Source organism: Desmodus rotundus, chromosome 4 (assembly GCF_022682495.2).
Source record: "Desmodus rotundus isolate HL8 chromosome 4, HLdesRot8A.1, whole genome shotgun sequence".
NCBI lineage: Eukaryota > Metazoa > Chordata > Mammalia > Chiroptera > Phyllostomidae > Desmodus > Desmodus rotundus.
In genome coordinates, this window is record NC_071390.1 from 8,387,235 (window position 1) to 8,407,241 (window position 20,007).

At 54.8% G+C, this 20,007-nt stretch overlaps 1 protein-coding gene across 1 annotated transcript in view; it reads right to left on the reverse strand.

The window, feature by feature from the left end:
- The window catches only part of GRK5 (G protein-coupled receptor kinase 5), a 187,340-nt gene that overhangs the window by 93,946 nt on the left and 73,387 nt on the right, over positions 1 to 20,007 (reverse strand). Inside the window, exon 2 of the mRNA XM_024555551.3 lies at positions 3,359 to 3,454. Within this exon, the coding sequence (XP_024411319.2) occupies positions 3,359 to 3,454 (96 nt within the window). The remainder of the gene's footprint in view (positions 1 to 3,358; positions 3,455 to 20,007) is intronic.

Genomic DNA, 20,007 nt, shown 5'->3' on the forward strand with positions numbered 1-20,007 from the left:
CCGACAACCCTCGGTGATGTTAGCAGCGCCAGGGACTCGCCAGCGACAGAGACCACAGACCCACTCACGTCACTGTCGGCACAGACACCTGGAAACATCCCGCTCACCAGAAGTCCAAAATTGCAGCAGCGATTCGACCCCCTGCCAACCTTATCATTGAAAGTATGAACATAGAAGCACACACACTTCGATGTCATACATTTAAAAAGTATCTAATAACGGTATCTAGTAACCCCGTCTATTTTATTTTATACACATAGAAGCATTCTTCTGAGAAGGGATCTCTAGGCTTCACCCAATGGCCAAGGTGCCTGGAAGCCACAGAAAGGGCTTTGGGCTCTATCCCGGGTGGGAGAACTGGTGTAGCGGCTGCAGCAGGAGATTCGGCTGTCATTTCTCAGAGTCACCCCGGCTGCGGGGAGGGGCTGTCCTGTGGCTGCTCAGGTCCGTACTGAGAGGGCGAGGCTTTAATAGACCCCAGTTCTGGGCAATGCAGGGGAGCAGCGTCCCTGGGCCCCAGTGGGCTCTGCCCTTCCCTCGGATCAAGAGCCTTCACACCACATCACCCCACGCTGTTGTCTGGGCCCAAGGGGCCACGTCACCCTGGCCGGCGGCCTGTCCCAGGGCATCGTCCCAAAGAGCTTCAGAAAGTGAGCTCATGAGTCCACAGGAAAAATAACTGTGGCATCTGCCACTGTTTGGTTTGTGTTTTGGTCTAGAGAAGCAGCGAGATTTTTATGTAAGAAAGCCTTCCAGCAGGACCCCAGCAGAGGCTGGACAAACACCGGGGCGACGGACTGTAAACAGGCGGGAAGGCCCGAGCGCTGGGGCCGGCGGCCATGGCTCAGCCCCGGGTTTATGGAGGCCTTCCTGTGTCTCCCGGCCTCTCCCCACACTGCACTCACACACAGCCTCTTCAGTGCCCTCCAGAACAGAAGAATTCACGGTCCCACGCTAGCATGCACGTGCCTCGCACCCTGCCAGGGGAGTGGGCCCTGCCAAGAGGCCCATTCATGGACCTAGAAGGACCCACGGGCTGGGGCCTGTGGGGGGGGTGTCCACGGACAGAGAAAAGCTGAGGTGAATCCTATGCTCCTGGGTCCCCCAAACTGGAAGTGATGAAGGCAGGGCCAGGCCGACTTTTGAGGGACATTTGTGGTGCTTCTGAGGCAATGTCCAGAAGCCCTGTGGGGAGCAGAACTAGAGGAAAGGGTGCTGGCACTCGGGGGCGGGGACCCCGAGCCTCAACAGGGCTCAGGAACCTGCAGGTACCAGAATCTATATGTCAGAGTGGAAAGAGGTGAAAGGAAGTGGGGCCTTTGAATCTGGAAGAGCAGAACGGGAGGCCTCCACGTTGTAAGGGAAGTGGGAGGCTCTGGGGTGGCCAGCTGTGCCTCTCAGTGCAGCTCCCCATTTTGGAGGGCCCTCTCCTCCTATTTCAACCTCTCTCCTCCAAATGACTACCTCGTACCAGGCCTCTGGCTCTGTGGGTGAGCGGGAGCCATTCCCTGGGGCCCGTGGAGGAAAGGCTGGGCGCAGCATCCAGGAAAGGCATTCTGACAGCCAGTGAACTTGTGGTCCTGAACCAAGAGGGTGAAAAGAGAGCTTGGTGCCCCAGGAGTGTGCAGTGACCATGGCAACTGAGGTCCGTCCCCCCACCCCTATGCTCTCTTAAGCCTAAATTAGCATAAAGGACAAAATGCCCCTGGGAGGTAATGGCCAGACTCCAGGGGGCCCTCCCCTCGCTCCTCTCTCTGACTGCCACTCACAGTCATCAGTAGCAAGACCCTCCCTTCCTCTCCCAGCCCCAGGACAAGGGCCCACCTTCTCTCCCACCTGTCCATGTGCCTCCAGCATCAGAGCAAACAAGGGCACCCAAGCCCCCACGGAGGAGTGCAGTGGGGGGCTGCCACGTGTTCCAGGAGGAGTGGGGTGCTGAGGGGACTGGGCCCTTTTCACACGTGGACTTGTCTGACTGCGCCTGGGATCGCTGCATGCGGCTGAGGAAACTGAGTCTCAGCGAGACTGTTGTTTGTCAGGTGACTCGCAAAAAGGCTGGAGTGTGAATCCAAGTGTCTGGACCCAGAGACCCTGACCCCTTAGCCAGCCCCACCTGAAGCCCCATGAATGCCACAGGGATTCCGGCCTGAGTTTTTAGGGCTGGAAGGGGGGTCCTGAGGACATTTCCCCACTTTTAGCAGCCTAGCTTCGTCGCCTGCTCACATCTGCCTTTGTGGGGGGAACAGGGTGGCCTTTCACTCCATAAACACCAATTAAGTGAGCTCCTCCTCCATGTGCGTCTCTGGCATGTGGGACGCACAGAGGAAAGAGTTGTCACCTGCTGTCACAGTGCCACTGAAGAATCTGGATGCTGGGGCCAGTACAGAGCAGGCCCGGGATGCCAGGCAGGTCCCACCCAGCCTGGAAACTGCTGGAGGCCAGGCCACGGGGAGAAGCCATTCATCAATACAACAGCTAACTGGCCATGAGCAGCCTTGAATTCCCAGGCAGTCAGGGGAAGCTCACCCAAAGCCTTGGGCAGAAGTCCCAAGAGCAGCTAGGCCTGCAGAGCTCTGGTAACAGGGCCATCCCATAGCCAACAGGCCTTCCTGCAGCAGGGTAGGGGGGTACCACAAGGCACAAAAGGGAGGAGGGCACCCCCACCAGTATGGAGGAGCCCGGTCCCACCCACCCCTTGGGAGCCCTCGCCAGTCACTCAGCCTCCTCACCACATCTGTGTCCCGAGTGGGGCTGGGATGGGCCTCGTTAGGTGTGTTGGGCTGTGCCGGCCCCGTGGCAGCCAAGACCCCTCTGCTGTTGGAGGTGCTTAGCCACATGGGTGCTAGATCAAGAGGACTGGGCTGTGCCACCGAGCAGGGTGGCCCCTTGGTGAGCACCGATGTCCCCTGGAAGAGGAAAGGGGAGCCCAGATGCTTACACTGCCCTTGGTCCCAAAGTCTGGGCTGCTTCCCCAGGGCAGGACCCATGGGCCCCAAAGGAAAGGTGCAAAGCTACGGGTGGGGGCTCAGGGCTGGGCCTGGCCCCCTCTGCCACCCTCCCACAAGTTGTGTGATTTTGGGCCAGTTACAGAACCCCTGTGTACCTCAGTTTCCCCATCTGAAAGGTGGAGTAAAATAATAGTACCTGCCTCAAAAGGTAACAGAGATCATTCTACCCAGTACACACCAAATAATAAACGTTGATTGCACCTTTACGTCAACCAGCAAGGATGTCAGCCCGGAGCCCTACTTGGAATCATGGCATTCATTGATTTTCATGTGACTCACGGTTCGGAGGTTAACAGGTGCCTTGCTCCCCTTCTAGGCCCTCCCAAGCTCCCTCGAGGCATGATGCTCACCTATGGTCCTCCGGAGGTCTTCACACTGGCTGATGTGAGGGAACTTCAGGATTTCCTTCCACTTCTTGCTTTTCCCTTTGCGTTTTCCTCCGCCTCCTGCAGAGATGGTAGGGGGAAGATGTCAGGTGACGGTGGCCTTGTCCAAGGCTCCAGAGCCTGTGTCCTGTCCCAGTAAGCCTGACCTACCCGCAGCACCCCGACTAGGAGACAGCTGTGTGGATGGGGTGGGGGGGGTTCAAGGTCCAGTCAGTGACACCCCCCAAGCACCAAGCACACACACTCCCTCCCCCACTGGTCTCAACCCCGTGTGACCTCCCTGCGTGCTGAGACCTGAGCTGCGCCCAACAGCAGCAGTGGGGAGGCCCCTCCAGCCACCCCTGCAGGCGCCCCCACCAGGCGCCCTGTTCTTCCTCAGCATCTCCCACTGCTGTCCGCCCTGCTGGGTGTGCGGTATCTGGCCCCAGACTAGACCATAACCTTCCCTTTAGGCTCAGGAAATCTTTGTAGAATAGACCCATGGCAAATAGACTGCAGTCCCCTCACTGCCTCATCTTGTCCTCTTGTTTCTCATGGAGAGTCACCTTCCCCAACTGGAGGCCAGATGTTGGGGACAAGAACTTCAACTTCCACTTGTCTTAGGTATCCCCTTCCTCTTCATCCTCACAAACCCCAGGGTCTCAGAGGACACACTTCTCAAGGCTGGCAGGACTCCTGAAGGGCCCTATCACACCTCATGTCCTCTGCAGTGTGCACACGTGATGAACGCGCACACATCAGGGACTGGTACACAATGGGCATGCACACAAAGAGCACACACTCAGCGAACAGGCATGTAAGGAACACACAGTGAAGATGCACACGTAATGAATGCATGTGATACGAACACGTGCACAATGGCTAGGCACATGTGATGGACATGCGATGAACCCACTTAATAAAGATGCACGTGTGAAGAATGTGTGTGTGGTGAAAACACAACAAATAGGCGCACGTAATGCGAACAAGCACTGAACACGTGGGACTGAGTAAGCCGCACACACACAGGGTGTCCCGTCATCCCCACCACTCCGAATGCAGGCGACGGTGGGCAGACGTCGGAGCACTCAGGTGTGCAAGCAGTGAGGGGGCGCTGACTCCGGCTACGTGTCCCTGAGTCCAGCAGCACTTGGGCCCTGGCCCTGGAGGCACCTCTGCGCCCTGGAGCCAGCCCTTCAAGGACTGAGATGCTATCACCTGCTCCCACCCTCCGAGTGGCCCTTAGCTATCATCTGTCAGTGACTCACCAAACGTTAAATAGCCCTTTAGGCCCTTCAGAGTCTCAGAGTATTACCCTCCTTCATGTGGTCCTTCATGTGATCAGCACCCCAAGAACCAATGGAGTTTGGGGCCCGGTTCAAGAGATGTAAGATCCTAGGGTAGGACCTTAGCACCCTGGGCTCACTCCCTGCTCTGGGTGGGTGTATAGTCTCTAACCCTCCCAGAGTGGATCTGTGCAGGGCAAGGACCCCTCTCTCCAGCCAGTACACCCAGGAACCCCAGCGGATCCCAGCGTGCATTCCCAGGCTGGCACAGAGCCGCTCTCAGTGACCAGGGATGCCTCACTCATCCAAGCTGCCCTGGAAAGCGGAGGCCATGTCTCCAATCAGCAAGTGGGTCAGCTTCTGGAGATGGGAGCAGGACCTTCATCCTGGGAGCCAGGGAGTAGGAGAGGGGGCTAACGGGGGGAGGACAGGACACTGCTCCGTTTCTCTGCAATCTGCTCTTCCGGTATTCAATGTGGACAACCAGCCCCAGCTCCCTGGTCCCAAGTCTCTGTAGAGGGCAAAGGCCTCAGACTCCAAAAGGCAGAAGGAAGGTGTACTGGGCATGTGCTGTGGCCAGGCACCTTAAACATTCTCTTGTTTAAGCTTCACTAGAATGACGCTTTGGGATGAACTCCTGGGCCAATATCACAGATGAAGAAACAGATGTCTGAGGTTGCCTAACTCAGCAGCTGATGGCCTGTCTGATGCCATCCCCGCTCTTTGCTCAGCCGGGGCACACATGCACACACGCACACACCGCAGAGCCCTCCCTGGGCCCTGCCCTGGGCCACGCCCCTCACTGGCTCCCCCTGGAGTCCTCATTCGAACTCTGTGAAGCAAAACTGTTACTACTGCCATGTGACAGATAAGGAAACAGGCATGGGGGGAGGAAGAAGCAAGCGGCCTAAGCCACACAACTCAACATAGGCAGAGCGAAGACCCCATCCTGAGTGGAATACAGACCCCCCTTCCGGGTGCACTGAAAGCAAGGGGAATTCTCAGGGACATTAGAGAAAGAGGACCTGCAACGGGATCTCTTGAACTGGGGCCGGGGCCTGAGCCTGCGAACTCCGAGAAAAGACACACCCAGACCGGAGGCTGTAGGCTCGTTCTGACTCACAGGTACGTTGTTCGTCTGCCTGTTCACTGAACCAACAGTAAGATCAGAACATCAGGAGATTTCGCACAAAATCCATTTCTGACCTCATTCCCGTACCCAAGCATCCCACATGGCAAGATTTGGCTGGAGGCAGGCTGCGGCCCCCCTGAGGACAGGCCACATGGCCCCCGTGCAGGAGCCTACGGGGCTCCTGAGGAGCAGAGGCCAAGTTGTGTCTGCCCCCACAGAAGGCCGCAAAGCCAGTGCTGCCATCTCAGCCACTCCCAGCTGCGGGGCCTCAAAGGGCCACTAGAATCATCTAGTCTGTGTCCCCTTCCACTCCCCCAATCCCACACTCGTCGCTCCCAGACCTGGCTGGGATGAAGCACCTTTTGTGTGTGTGGTAAAATGCACACAACATAAAACTGACCCTTAACCATTCTTAGGTAAACTGAACCCTGTACCCATCAAGCAACTCCGCATTCCTTCCGCCCCAGCCCCTGGCGACCACCCTTCTACTTCTTGCTTCTATGAACTTGAGTACTCTCTCAGCGCCACATGTAAGTGAAATCCTACAATGTGTGTCCTCCTGTTACTGCATCAAGTCCTCCAGATTCGTCTCTGTTGTAAGCATGTGTCAGATTTCATTCCGTTTTTAAAGCTGAATAATATTCAGCTGTACGTAGAGACCACGTTCTGTTTACCCATTCATCCGCTGGTGGACACTTGGTTGTTTCCACCTTTCGGCTGTTGGGAATAGTGTTGCTATGGACACAAGCCCTGCTCTCGGTTCTCTGGGATGTATACTACGAGAGGGACTGCTGGTGTGAGACACTCTCCTCTACCCATTGAGGTTGGTTCATTCTTCTTTAATTCTGGTAATTAAATATACGTGAGACAGACTAACAAAATAACCAAGTTTAATTAAATACGTACATAAGGGAACCCCCACACATGAGAGGTTCAGAAGCAGACAGGTCAAATGGGGAGTTATATAGCCTCCCAAGCTAAAGGTGCCATAAAGCCACTCGGGCTGCAGAGGGAAGGACGCCCACGGCAGGATGGCGAGAAGGGCAAGTGTACAGGAATTACGAGTTTGCCCTGCCCTGTCGATAGGGCATGAAAAGTGATTTCTAGTAATGACTCTTATTATGGGCAAAGACCCTCATTTAAATTCTTTAAGAGAAAGGTAGAAGTTTCTTGTGAGCCCATTCTCAATTGATTTTAGCTCAAAATAATCACATACCATAGAGGCACATTTTGGGTGACTCATTCTGAACCCCAACACTGGATCATAAGGTCATTCTATATTTACCGTTTTGAGGAACCAATGAAGTACTCTTAACAACATTCTCCCAGGTTACACCCCATTAAGCTGCACCCGAACTCTCTGTGATCTTCAGAACCCAGGAATGTGACATCTTACAAGGCTCCCCAGTTAACTCTCAGGAAGCCAGTCTACAGGAACCAGGAGTTTGCTTTATACATGCACACACGTGTGCACATTTTTTATAAATTGACTTATCCATTAACTTAAGAAAATTAACACAGACACATTAACTCACTCAACCAATACGTGTTGAGCATCTACTAAACGCTGAGCACCATGCAGGTGCTGGGGACATGGAGACGGCAAGATGGATGGCGTGACACCCACATGGAACTTCCCCCTCTTAGGGCCCCAATCTAGCAGGAAAGACAGACATCAAAGGCTTTATTTCAGTGGTTCTCAACCACTCTCAGGAGGGTGTCCCCCTAAAAGGCCACAGGGGCCCAAAATGGCCCCCGGTTCCCCTAAAAGCCTGGAGGAAGAAGCCCAGCTCCTCCGTAGCTGGGACGGGCTGGGGCAAGGCTCCACATCTTAACAACCAACGAAACCTGCCTCGGGGAGGTCACCACTTCCAGACAAATATGTGGCTCTTAAGTATGCCGGTGGGTTATTAAATGGCACATTTTGTGACTGAAATGTTGATACTGTTTATTATTTCTGTTGGACTAGATTGTTTCTCAGCGTTCTGAGGTGGCCAGGGCCATCACGCGTCTGCATACATTCCTTTCCCATCCTGGCCCTGTGGCCCCAACTGCCCCAGGCCCACCTCCCCACTTGGGAGGGCTGCCAGGCATCCAGAGGGCTAGAGCCATGACCTCCCAGCCACTCAGGGCCCAGTCAGGCCCCAGCAGCAGGGATGGCCAGTTCCCAGACCTGCCCATCACCCACGGGTCAGCCCATTTTCCTCAGCCGGGTTGGAAGCCCTTGACCCTCATCATCTCCCCAGGCTATTCCCCTCCCTGCAGTTGCTCTCAGGGCCTTTGCACTCGCCATTCCCTCCAATGGGAACTTGGCAGAGAGCCTCCCCAAGCTCACACATTCAGACCGGACGGCCCTGGATGGAGCCAGGTGTAACCAGAGGCAGCACAAATGAGACCACAGAAACAGCCACCCTCCCTTCCAAAAACAGCTTAGGGTGCAGCCTCAGTTAAAAGCACAAGGACACAGGATGGACACAGCACAGGCTGCACAGGCTACAGCGGCCCCAGGATTCCAAGAAAGGCCTTCTCCTATCATCTCAGGAAATGGTCTGTGGGTCGCAAGGGGCCAGGAGGCTTGGAAAGGTCTGCATTCTGCTAACACGAGGGAGCAACTTTGTTAGAAATCCAAATGATATTGCTAGGTGGGTCTTTAGAATACACATGCATGGAGAGGTGCGGGGAACCATGGAGCTGCTCTCAGCATATCGTGATGGAGGTCTGGGAGGTTCTCAAGTCCCCTAGTGACCGTATGTACGTGGGAGAGATCGTTCTGTGTTCCCAGCCTTGAGATGCCGATGACTCACCCGCTCTCCGCCGGTCAGATGCAAGGCAGTGTCACAATTCTGCCTGTGACGTCCGTGCAGCTACAGAATCTGTTCAATCCCTTTCTGCCCAGGTGAGCTTTCTAGACTCGGTTTCGACAGCGCTGCCAGCTGGGTTGGTTTTCCAGAAAATAACACCAGTGGTGGGGAGGCTGTGGGTGTTCTCAGAGGCCATGGGCACAGTGGCCGAGGCCGGTTTTCCTGATGAGGGAGGGCCCCCGTGTCTGCTGCCTCCATCCCTGCCCTCCCCACCACTGATATTTCTGTCACAGCCCACCTGGGCTCCGCCACCTTTCCCACCACCAGAGTGGCACCCCCAGTGGAAGCTGAAGAGGTAGGTATGTGGCACCTCACTGGTTCAAAGTCTCTTTTCATTCAGCCTCAAACAAGGCAAGACCCCGATTATAGGGCCTGATTGGGGGCTGCGCCACTGAGTGAGTCGAGCCTTTTCAGAAGGGATGTGACTCCAGCCAAGTGTACTTGAGGTGACCTCAGCCTGCGGGAGACTTTGCCCAGCCCAATGCACTTGGGACCCACTGTGAAAGGGAGACAGGCCACTTGGGGAGCAGGAGAAAGCACCACCCCTGTGTCCTCAGTTTTCTCATCGGGGATCCAGGCAGGCTGTGCCAGGACAGGGCAACAGAACCTTTTTTTCAGAAGAACTTTGCTTGGCGATCCTGGCAGGCAAGATAGACAATAAGGGAGCCGATTGGGGGGTGGGACAGGGGTAGGGGGTAGAGTTTATAGACACAGGGCCAGGGGCCTCATCCTGTTTTTGTGGGTCTCACTTTCTGGAAGTACCTAGCACTTGTAGGCTCTCTGTCTCTGGGCATTCCCCTCTGGGAAGTTTCCTGGATGCCCCCCTGAATCAAGGTGCCTCCTCCTTAGTTGTCCCCCACCCCTGCCCCCGGTTCCTCAGTTACTGCACTGTCCCAAAGTGCTCCAGCTGAGAGGTCAGGGCCTGGCAGCACTGGGTGGAGAGATGCCCCCATAGCTACCCAATGATTGAATGTTTAGAGAAAATGTAACACGAGAGGCCGCCAAAGGCTCCTCGGGCCCAGATCTCCTTGAATGGAGACCATTCCATTGATGCTGGGTGGCCCGAGCCCACGATTGCTCAGGGCAGGAAGCATCAGGTTGTCCTGGTGTCTGAGTGTGTCCAGCCCCTTCCTGGCTGGGCACAGGATCCCAGGGGTGGGAAAGAGAGGGAAGTGGACAGGTCTGGGGGGCACAGAGCCTCTTCTTAACCCAGAAGTGCTTTCCGCAGCCTGACAGCACCACCAAGTTCGCCATGGGGTGGGCGCTGGCCCTTCTGACCACTTCAGAGACCTAGGGATGGGCCCAGAATACTGGGTTAAGCCCCACACCCCGTCAGAAGGCTGATGACCTGGTGCTGGCACGGCCAGGCCAGGGGGCAACCCGCGAGGTCTTAGTAAAGCAAGGGGGAAGGGGAGGAGGGGGAGGCCTGAGGCCTTTTCTGAGGCTAACCAGCCTGGGAGCTGAACTCAGCTGCTAGTCAGGGGCTTCTGTTGTTCCAGGGGATCCCACCAAGAAGGGGAGGGCAAAAACCACGGTGGGCACATGGAAACAGGCATTAACACACCCCAGGCTTTGAGGCCGGCTCCACCCTGGGGACCAGACGTGGGGAGGCAAAGATTCACAGTTATCCTGACCCCAGAATATTTCATGGTGTTGTAGCTGTCAGCTTCAAGAACCTGAAACCTCCAGAATGTTCTTCAAAGGAAGTGCGGCGCTGAAGTGGGGTGAGGCATGGGAGGTGGCACGGGGCATGTGGGGCCTGTGGCCTGTGGGCAGGTCCCAGCACCTCCGGGCCCCACCTCATGGCCACACCACAGTCGGATTTCCAGAGCAGAAAAACCTCAGCCACACCAGAAGGATCCCACACCTCAATTAGGGAAACCCAAACCAACACCAGGACTGGTAGTTGGTCACCATGGGGACAGGAAGACACAGCTCCTCCCCAACACACAGAGCCTGAGAGAAAGCGGGCCTCTGGTGTGGCGTGTAGGGGGTGCGGGGGGAGGCTGGGGGACAGTCCTTCCCAGGAAACCCTTGCTGCCAAGGGCAGCAGTGAGACTGGGCCACCTCGGCCAAAGGCTGCCGCCCTTGACTTACAGCTTCAGTTTACCAGGGTTCTAATGTCCATGGCCGGGAGGCCTCTGCGCCGCAATGCAAGTGTGTGTCACCACACTTACCCAAGCCCTGCCACTCACCAGTTGTGTGGTCTTGCGTAATCACACTGTGTTTTGTCCTGCAAAGATGCTGCTCCCCAACCCGCATTGCTGTGTTAAGAATTAGAGCCAAGTGTGCAAGGACCTAGCATAGAGTAGAAGACTCAAAATGTAGCCATCATCACCACCACCCCCACTTACCACCATCCCTGACACTATGACCACTATTACTATCATCACCGTCACCAGCGCCATAGTCACCATGCATCACAACCCCCACCACTACCCTCAACACTATCACCATCAACGTATCACCATCCCCACCATCATCATTGACATCACCACCACCACCATCAACATCACCACCACCATCATCAACACAACCACTGCCATCACTGCCACCATCACCACTATGCCTACCATCAAAATCCCCACCACCATCCCCCATTGCCACCACCACTGGCATCACAACTTGGTAGATGAGAGAACTGAGGACACAGAGCTGGCAAGGGACAGACAGCAGGTCTCAAGCCCAGTTCTTCTGACTCCAAGTTCAGCACTACTCTCCCTGAACGCACGCGCACACACATGCACACATGCGCATGCACAGACACTACTTCCCCATCAACGTGATGTCAGCACCTGTCCCGCCGTGTGCCAGAGGGAACCACGGGGCAGTCGTGCAGGAGGCTCCATGATTTGTACCCCGTCACAGCTCTGACCTCACCTGCTACCACTCCTTCCTTCGCTCCCCCACCGCAGCCTCTGCTCAGCGCTCTCCTCTCGCATCCCCCAAACACTCTGGTACCCTTTCCCCCTGAGGACCTTTGCTCCAGCTCAGGAGTTGTCAACTTTTTCTCTGAAGGGCCAGATGAAGTCCCTGGGTCACAGACAATATGTAAATAAAGCTTTATCACAAAAACAGGCAGCAGGCTGTTGGCCCCAGGGACTTGCCAGTGGGGGTCACAGCTTGCCTGAGTTTATCTGCTCTCACTGCCTGGAACCCCCTTCTTTCCCATTGGGGGAAACCTCCTCAGGGCTAACACCATCAGACTTACCACTGTCTCTATGAAGTGACCCTGACCACCTTTTTTGGTTTAATAAGTAATTTGTTGAAGTAAAATTCATGTAACATAAAGTCAACCACTTTAAAGTGAACAATTCAGTGGCGACACGCTACCACCACCTCTGCCTAGTTCCAACATTTCCGTCCCTCCGAAGTCACACCTACTGATCACCGCTCTTAATGCTGCGGTAGGAGTCCGCCCACTGCCCTGCCTCTCTGACCCCTCCGCCTTTCTTCTACTTTCCTGCTTAACTTCTATTGCACCTATCACCTTGTCACACTCTCCGTGGCCTGTGGATGCCATTTATTGCTCGCTGCCTGCCCCTGCCCCTCCTCCCATCCGAGGGCAGGCTTCCCTAGGGCAGGGCTCTTTGCTTTCTTCCCTGCTGTCTCCCGAGGACCAGATCAGCGCTTGGCTCATAGCAAATGCTCAATACATCATTGATAAACGGATGGATAAGTGGATGGAGAGGAAGGACCAGAAGGGGAAGAAAAGAAAATTTTCTGCGTTTCCAAAGAAAATTTAAAACAATGAACCCCACATCACATCCCATATATAGTCTTTTCTGAGCCCCTGTGTTTCTTCCTGAAAATGGGAACAGAGCCGCCTTCCCAGGGAAGCACACAACCTCCCCAGCGCTTCCCCTCGGATATCTCCTCCCACCTCACTGTGGCGGTTATCCGGACCCAGGACAGAGGACCCCCTCTCTTAGGACAGCATGGAAAGACCTCTCATCAGGTGGGCAGGGTTGGACTTCTGACCCCTCTGTCCACGGGCTGAGTGACCACCGGCCACCTCCCCAATCTCTCCGAGCCATAATAACCTAGCTTTGTAATTAATGGTCAGGTACAGAGGGCACCTGAAGTCCTAGCACTGTGCCAGCGCTGGCAGGAGCTATGGTAACACATTTGTAAGCCCTGTCACCCCCAGCCTGGCTCCCCAGCCTCCCCCAACCCCTGCCTGTGGCTCCTCCTTACCTCTATTCCCCTGTGTCTCTTCGGGAGTTTAGAGAACATTTCCTTCATGAGAAAGCAGACCCCTGTTCTCCTCTTGCAAACATTAATGACCTTCTTAAAAATGTCCTTTCCAAGGAAAATCATTCTTCAAATGTATTTTTGGGCTTCTTACGCTTAACCCACACCGGTTTTCACAGTTGAGAACGTCTGGCCACAAAAATTAACTTTTCACTGCAAAAGTAATCCCCTCCTCTCAGCGAAGCCCAAATTTGGCCACTTTTGTCTCTGCAATGTTTACTCTGGGTTAAAAAAGAAGAGAGAGTGGGGAGGGGGAGGAGGCGGTGAGCAGACCCCTGAGAAAAGCCACTGGCAGTTGTAACTCAGCCTCACAGCACAACTGTGGCTATTTTGTTGGAGAAATAAACAGGGCTATTTGCTCATGAAAAAATGCCCCAATTTTTCATAGGATATTCATAAAAATATTTGCATTGCCCTGTGAGTAATAATTACTTTTGCTGTCCCCAGAATTTTTGCATCACCTACTTAAAAGAAGCTGAACAGACTCTTTTGAAACCCTTCCCAGTCGAACCCACCCAGTGACCTGGAATGTTCCGATGGCGACATGACTGCTCACAGAAAAACGCGGAGGCCCAAGGCGCAGACAGGTCAGGGAGAGCCAGGCCCTGGCCCGGGTGCTCCGGCGCCATCATCCTTGAGTCTCGTGACACAACAGTGAAGTGGATTTATTTTGCAGATGAGGAAACAAGGCCAGAGCAGCCAAGTGTCTGGCCCAGGGTCACATAGCCACTGAGTGGCTAAGCTGGGACTTGAACCTAAGAATACCTGGTTCTTTTTTGGGTGGGGGAGTGGGGAGAAAGAGAAGGAGAGAAACATCAATCGTTTGCTTCTCATATGAGCCCCAACTGGGGACCAAACCCGCAACCCAGGCATGTACCCTGACCAGCGATCAACTGGTGACCTTTTGCTTTGTGGGATGCCGCCCAACCAACAGAGCCACACTGGTCAGGGCAGGATACCTGGTTCTTAGCTCTCAGTCCACGAGCCTGACATGGAGTTGGCTCAAGGGACAGATGAGAACTGCGCCCTGACAAAGTGACAAAGTTCCCCCAAAGTTTGAAGCCACGGAAACCCAAAACCAGCACAACACAGAGGCACCTATAGAGAGAAGAGTTTCCAACACAGAGGTGAAGTCTCCCAAGCTGGGGTGCAAGAGAGAATTCTTGATTCCCATCTACCTTCACCCAAAACATGCTCCTCCCCTCTCAGTAAATGGCACCACTCAGGCCAAAAACTGGGGTGTCATCCTGATTCCACCCTCCCCGGGGCCTCTGTGGTACACAGCCTGCAAGGTGGCCCTGGGGATTCTAGCCTCCTGACAGTCACAGCCTGAGCAGTCCCCTCCCATGCTGACCCTGTGTACCCAACGGGGTGTGCGGAAATGATGACGTATGACTCCCAGGCCAGGTCGCGAACGTCACGGTGCCTTCTGCCCTGCTCTGTTGTGGATCCCTCGCCCTGAAGGAAGCCTGGTGCCATCTTGTGCAGACACGCAAGCAGCCCCTCGGAAAGGCCCAGGTGGGGAGGGGCTGAGCCCTGCTGCAATCAGCCAGCCTTAGACTGTCTGTCACAGGAGGGAGCCACTTCGGACATGGATCCTTCAGCTCCACTCTGGCCTCCAGGTAATGTCAGCAGCAGCTAACACCTTGACAGCAACCTCACGAGAGACACCGAGCCAGAACCACACATCTGAGCCACTCCCGAATTCCTGGCCCACACGAACCACGCAATAACAAATGCTTATTACTGTTCTAAGCTGCTAGGCTTTTGAGTAGCTTGTTACACAGCAACAGCTAACTAGTACAGTCTTCCACCTACAACCACCCATCGGGTCACATGGATTCTATTTCCAAATGACATGGACTCTGCCACCTCCCTTCCCCTCCACAGTCACTGTCCTGGTTCAGGCCACCATCGCTTCTCACAGGACGACCGCAGCAGCCTTCTGACAGGCCTCCCTGCCTGCATCTGGTTCCATGCAACACGCTGGCCGTTGCTGCCTGTGGCATCCTATCCAAGCAGACCACTTCTGGTCTTTCCAATGGCTCCCCACGGCCTTTGGGATAAAAGCTTGACTCTTTGCCATGACCTACAAGACCCTGCAGGTTGCAGCCCACCTGCCTCCCTCCCCAACCTCAAATACACCAGGTCTTCCCCGCTCTGAGTCTGTGAATTGGCTGTTTCTTCTGCCTGAAACACTCTTCCCGCAACTCCTCTGGTTTGCAGCTGAGATGTCGCCTCCTCAGGGAGGCCTTCACTGACTACCCTGTGTAGTGGTCATGCCCCATCACCACACCGTGTTTACTCCCCGTGCAAACTGTGATGACTGAAATTACTTTACTCATTAATCTTTTAGCTTCTGTATTATGTATCATCCCACCTCTCTCCACCCCTTAGAAGGTTACTCCTTGAATGCTGGAATCATGACTGTACCAGTGCCAGGCACCAAGCAGGTGTGCAATAAAGTGTCATTGAATGAATGAATGAATGAATGAATGAATCCCCTGTCTTAATGTGACCCTAGAAAAAACTCCTATCATTTCAGAGCTTAGAATCTCCAGCACGGAACCCATTAACTAACTTCACGTGTGACTCTGGGAGTCCCTTCTCCATTCTGGGCCTCAGTTTCCCCAGGTGTGGAGGTAAGCTGATGAGTTCTCAGGTCCCAAGGGTCCTTGTGATAGATCCACGAGCAGTTAGACCATATTCTAGGAAAGGTAAAAGAACCCGTGTTTTGTGTCCCTGGATGGCACCAGAGGGCGTCGCCTTGGGTTCTACAGAGCTGGCACTTCATCCTTAAGGGTCAGCTTAATCTCACATCTCTATGGGAAGAAATGTTTTCCTTTGGACTGTTTAAATTCCTGACCCAGTAAAGCCCTTGGGCCACTTCCACCAGTGAGCACAGCCCTGCTACCTGAGCATGAACCAGGGTACCTCCCTGCAAGGCCCCAGCAGTCAGCCCACCACCTGCTACCTCAGCCTTGACCCTGACCATGCTTGTTCAGCCCACAGTGATGTGCTAGGCATACAGTGCAGACCCCAGCCCGGGTGATCATCCACAGGGGACCAAAGGCAGCCACTGGAGAGGTGGCGTGTCCAGCTGGGGACTTACAGAAGCAGGGTCTATGCTGGGGTTCCAGCCCCCCCATGACCTTTCCCCCTTCCGTTCCTTCCCCTCCTAATTCCCATTACATAGCAGAGTAAACAGGAGCAAAGCTTACAAAATCTTCCTCTGAGACACTTCCTTAATCATAGAATGGCCAGGGAGGGCTCAATTTGGCAGATTAGATTTCCACTGCTGGGAATTCAGAATCAAATTTGAATTCAGATAGGAAAGCTGGCTACAAGGAAACGAGTGACTAGGACACAGTTGTGTTAGCTTCCTACTGATGCTGCAACAAATTACCACAAATTTAATGGCTTAAACTAACATGAATTTGTTATCCTAACGTCCCGGAAGTAAGAAGTCTGGAATCAGACTCACTCTCTGCGCTGGCAGCACTGGCTCCTTCTGGAGCCTCCAGGGGAGAATCTGTGCCCTTTCTAGCTTGTAGAGGCTGCACTATTCCTTTGCTAGCGATACCTTCCCTCCGTCTTCAAAGCCAGCAATCACTGGCCGAGTCTTTCTTCAGCTGCCTCACTCTGACCTCCTTGTCTGCAGCCCTGTCTCCCTCTGCCTTCCTCTTATAAGGACCCGGTGGTTACACTGTGCCCGCCTGGATGATCCAGCATAACCTCCCCACCTCCAGATCTGAAAAGCCCCTTTACCATGTAGGTAACACATTCCCAAGTTGTAGGGATTGCGATGCTGGCATCTGTGGGGTGGGGGTGGGGGGGCGTTATTCAGCCTACCACAGTGGTGATTAAGACCGCATGTTCCAGGGACAGACTGCCCGGGTTCAAATCCCAGCTGTCATTGACTAGCTGTGTGACATAGGAGCCATGAGCTAAGGCATGGAAAGCATTGAGCACAGTGAAGAAAGCGCAGTGAGAGGGGGATGTAATTATCCTCTCTTCTCCATCAGGCTCAGAACTAACAGCTGTCAGAGCTGGGAGGGGCCTTGGTGATCACCCAGGCCTGTCCCTCACTGAACTGTGTCCTCAGCTGGGGGCCCAGAGGCCCAGAGAGGAGAGTGAGTCACACAGCACTTTCTCACGCAATCCCCAGTACCTTGTCACATGACCAGTCACAGACCTGCATGAAAAAGCGTCCAGCAGGCCCCACCCACTGCTCTGCATCCATAGATGCTAGGGGGTGCCGTGGTCCGCGAGTCACATGGAGGGGGCGGAAAGTGCTCCCTAGCAGAGTGCCTGCAGGAAGCACCTGCAGGGGCAGCCGCCCGGGCCAGAATCTCACACCCACGTTCCCACCCCACCCACTGGCTCAGGGGCCAGAGTCAGACACTACGCATCTTTCCTCAGGAGAGGTCAGCAGGACTAAGCTTGGCCAGGGACACCGAGACCCATGTTCAGGGCCAAGAGCAAGTGTTGCAGACCGCAAATGGGAGCCGGGCCCCTCACTTCCTTCCCTCTCTTGGTGACCTCAAATTGGACACCGCCCCTCTTTGGGCCTCCGTTGGGTTCAGGAGCCCCTGACCAAGTTTCAGAGCATTCTGAAGGAGCTGCACACGACTCAAAGCTGGAACATGTGCTGGCTGGCAGTCCAGGCATCGAAGCTCGTTGGAGTGTGCCACTGAGGCTGAGCAGACCCACTCAGAGGTGTCCGTGATTAACAAAATGGGGGAAACAGTGACTCACCTCCCAAAGATGGCCTGTTTAGCAGGGGAATTCCTCCACAAAAGAGGAGAGGAATCACCACGGGTCCTTGGCAGAAGCTCAACTAGGCTCTGCCGCTTCAGGCCAAAGAGGGCTAACTCACGAGGCTTCCCCCCCACAAATCTGGCCAAGGCAGGCACTGACCCAGTGGTTCAATTTCCCAAGCCATCGATCACACCATCTTCCAGCTGACACCCAGGACACCCCTAGAAGGCCTTCCCAAGACTCAGTAAAGGGCCTTTCCCATAGTCTCGGAGGCGGCTGACAGCAGACTTTCAGAGAGATGCCCAAAGTGGGATGGCCTCCAGAGCAAAAGCCAGGCCTTTGCTTACTTCCTTACTGGAAAAGTTGCTTCCTGCCTCAGGGCCTTTGCACATGCCCTTCTTGCTGCCTGATACACATTTCCAGCATCATTTTTTAAAAAATGAAATATTTCAAGCTTAAAGAGAACAAAAATTTGAAAAAACACGTATACTTGCAGGCTTTGTGAAAATAGTTCATTAATCCACTTCCTGTTGAAGAGACATGTAGCTCATTATTTCCCAATTTTTACCGTCATGTGTAAGCTTCGCTGAGCATTCTGATGCTCCCTGCCCCCACTCTGCCTGGCTGAGCCTTCAGGTCTCGGTCGGTACCACGTCATTCCTGGACCCTCCTCATCAACCTGGGAGTCAGGTCTCCACGTGTGTCTCCACCACTGCCCAGCCTCTCCTTCAAAGCATATTTCATGATGTGTCTTATCGGGTCCCCCTCCGAGAGGACAGGGACCACGTCCCTTTTGCTCACCCACGCCTAGTGGCCAGTGCCTAGGATACTGCCTGGCACACAGCAGACCTCAGTAAGTGTCTGTAAATGAATGAGGGAGCAGAGGTGCCACCCCAGAAGCTGGCAGTCTGTGCTCCCTTCCACCCAGGACTCAATACCTGACACAGTGGAGCCCTGGGAGCTAAAAGGGCAGGGGCTTGAGGCCAGGCCCTCAGTGCCAAGCACAAGGCGTGGTTCGGACCTTCATCCGGGCTTTCCCAGGTTGCCCCGCAGACAGACAGCCTGCTCCACCACAGCGGGTTGAGCAAGCACACTTCCCACCACCACGCCCAGCTGTAAGAAGCAGCTGCCCTGGGAAACTGGAGATCCGGGCTCGGGGCTGCCCCTCATCCTTCACATCCTTGAGCGGCTGGAGTGCACCAGCCCCCACCTGCTGGCCACACTGACCTTGAGCTCAGGTCAAGGTGCAGGTCCAGCAATGTGCCTTCACTTGCTGTCAATCACTTAGGGTACATTTCCAATGCTTCAAGAGAATGCACTGGGTGGAAAACTGGGGGGCTGACTAGCAAATGATAATAAGAAGACATGTTAGCTGCTGTTACTGACCAACGCTGTTTATAGGTCGCCCTCTTTCCACCCTCCCCTCAACTTGGGGAGGGAGGCTCTGCTCTGACAGACGAGGACAGTGGGGAATGGTGGGCCGTTCATTCCTTGCTTAGGAGGTGCCAGGGCTTAGCCAAGCAGGCGTAGGGACCAGCCCATGATGCAGACTGGAGACAGAGGGACAGACAGGCATGTGCACAGACCATGACGTGGTAAACTAAGATATTCTAAAAAGACAAGCAGCAACAAGCCTCCCTGCCAGTCCATCCCAGCCCGGCCTGCTGCAGAACTTCTGTCAGAAGTCCAGGCACCCAGCGCAGACCTAGGTTCAAGTCCTGGTTATCAACCCTTCTTAGCTGTGTGCCTTTAGCAGGCTGCTTCCTTCCCAGACTCTGTTTTCTTCCCTATGAAATGGGCTAATGCTTGCTGGTTTGGGAGAGCCACCGAGGAAACGGGTGGGAAGCCATTCAGCACCATGAGAATCCTGGTAGCTTCCCAAGCCGCCAAGGCCAAAGGGGTTCCAAAATGCCACCCTCCTCCTGAAGCTGCCCCCTTCAAGGGCCGGGGCACTGAAGCCCAGAGATGGAGGTAAGCACTCAGCCCCTCCCACATACACACAACTGGCCTCTTTCTGAACACAGGGGCTACCCAGCGTTCAGAAGTGCTGGAAGGGCACCCAGCACCCACCCTGGTACCACAGAGGGCACAAGCCGTGACCGCCTGGGGGAGGGGAGCACCCCAGGGATCAGGGTGGGACACCGCCCTAGCCACCCCGCCTGCCCCTGCTTCCTGTGCTCCCCGCCCTGAGGCTCCTCCGGGTCGGAGAGGAAGCTGTCCTTCTGACATATCTGCTTCCTCGGGGCACAGTGACTTTTTACTTTTATTTACTCTCCTCCAACCCAAAACAGCCTGCATTCGAAGTTCCGGGAGTAGGACTCAGTCATGGCCTGGCCCACA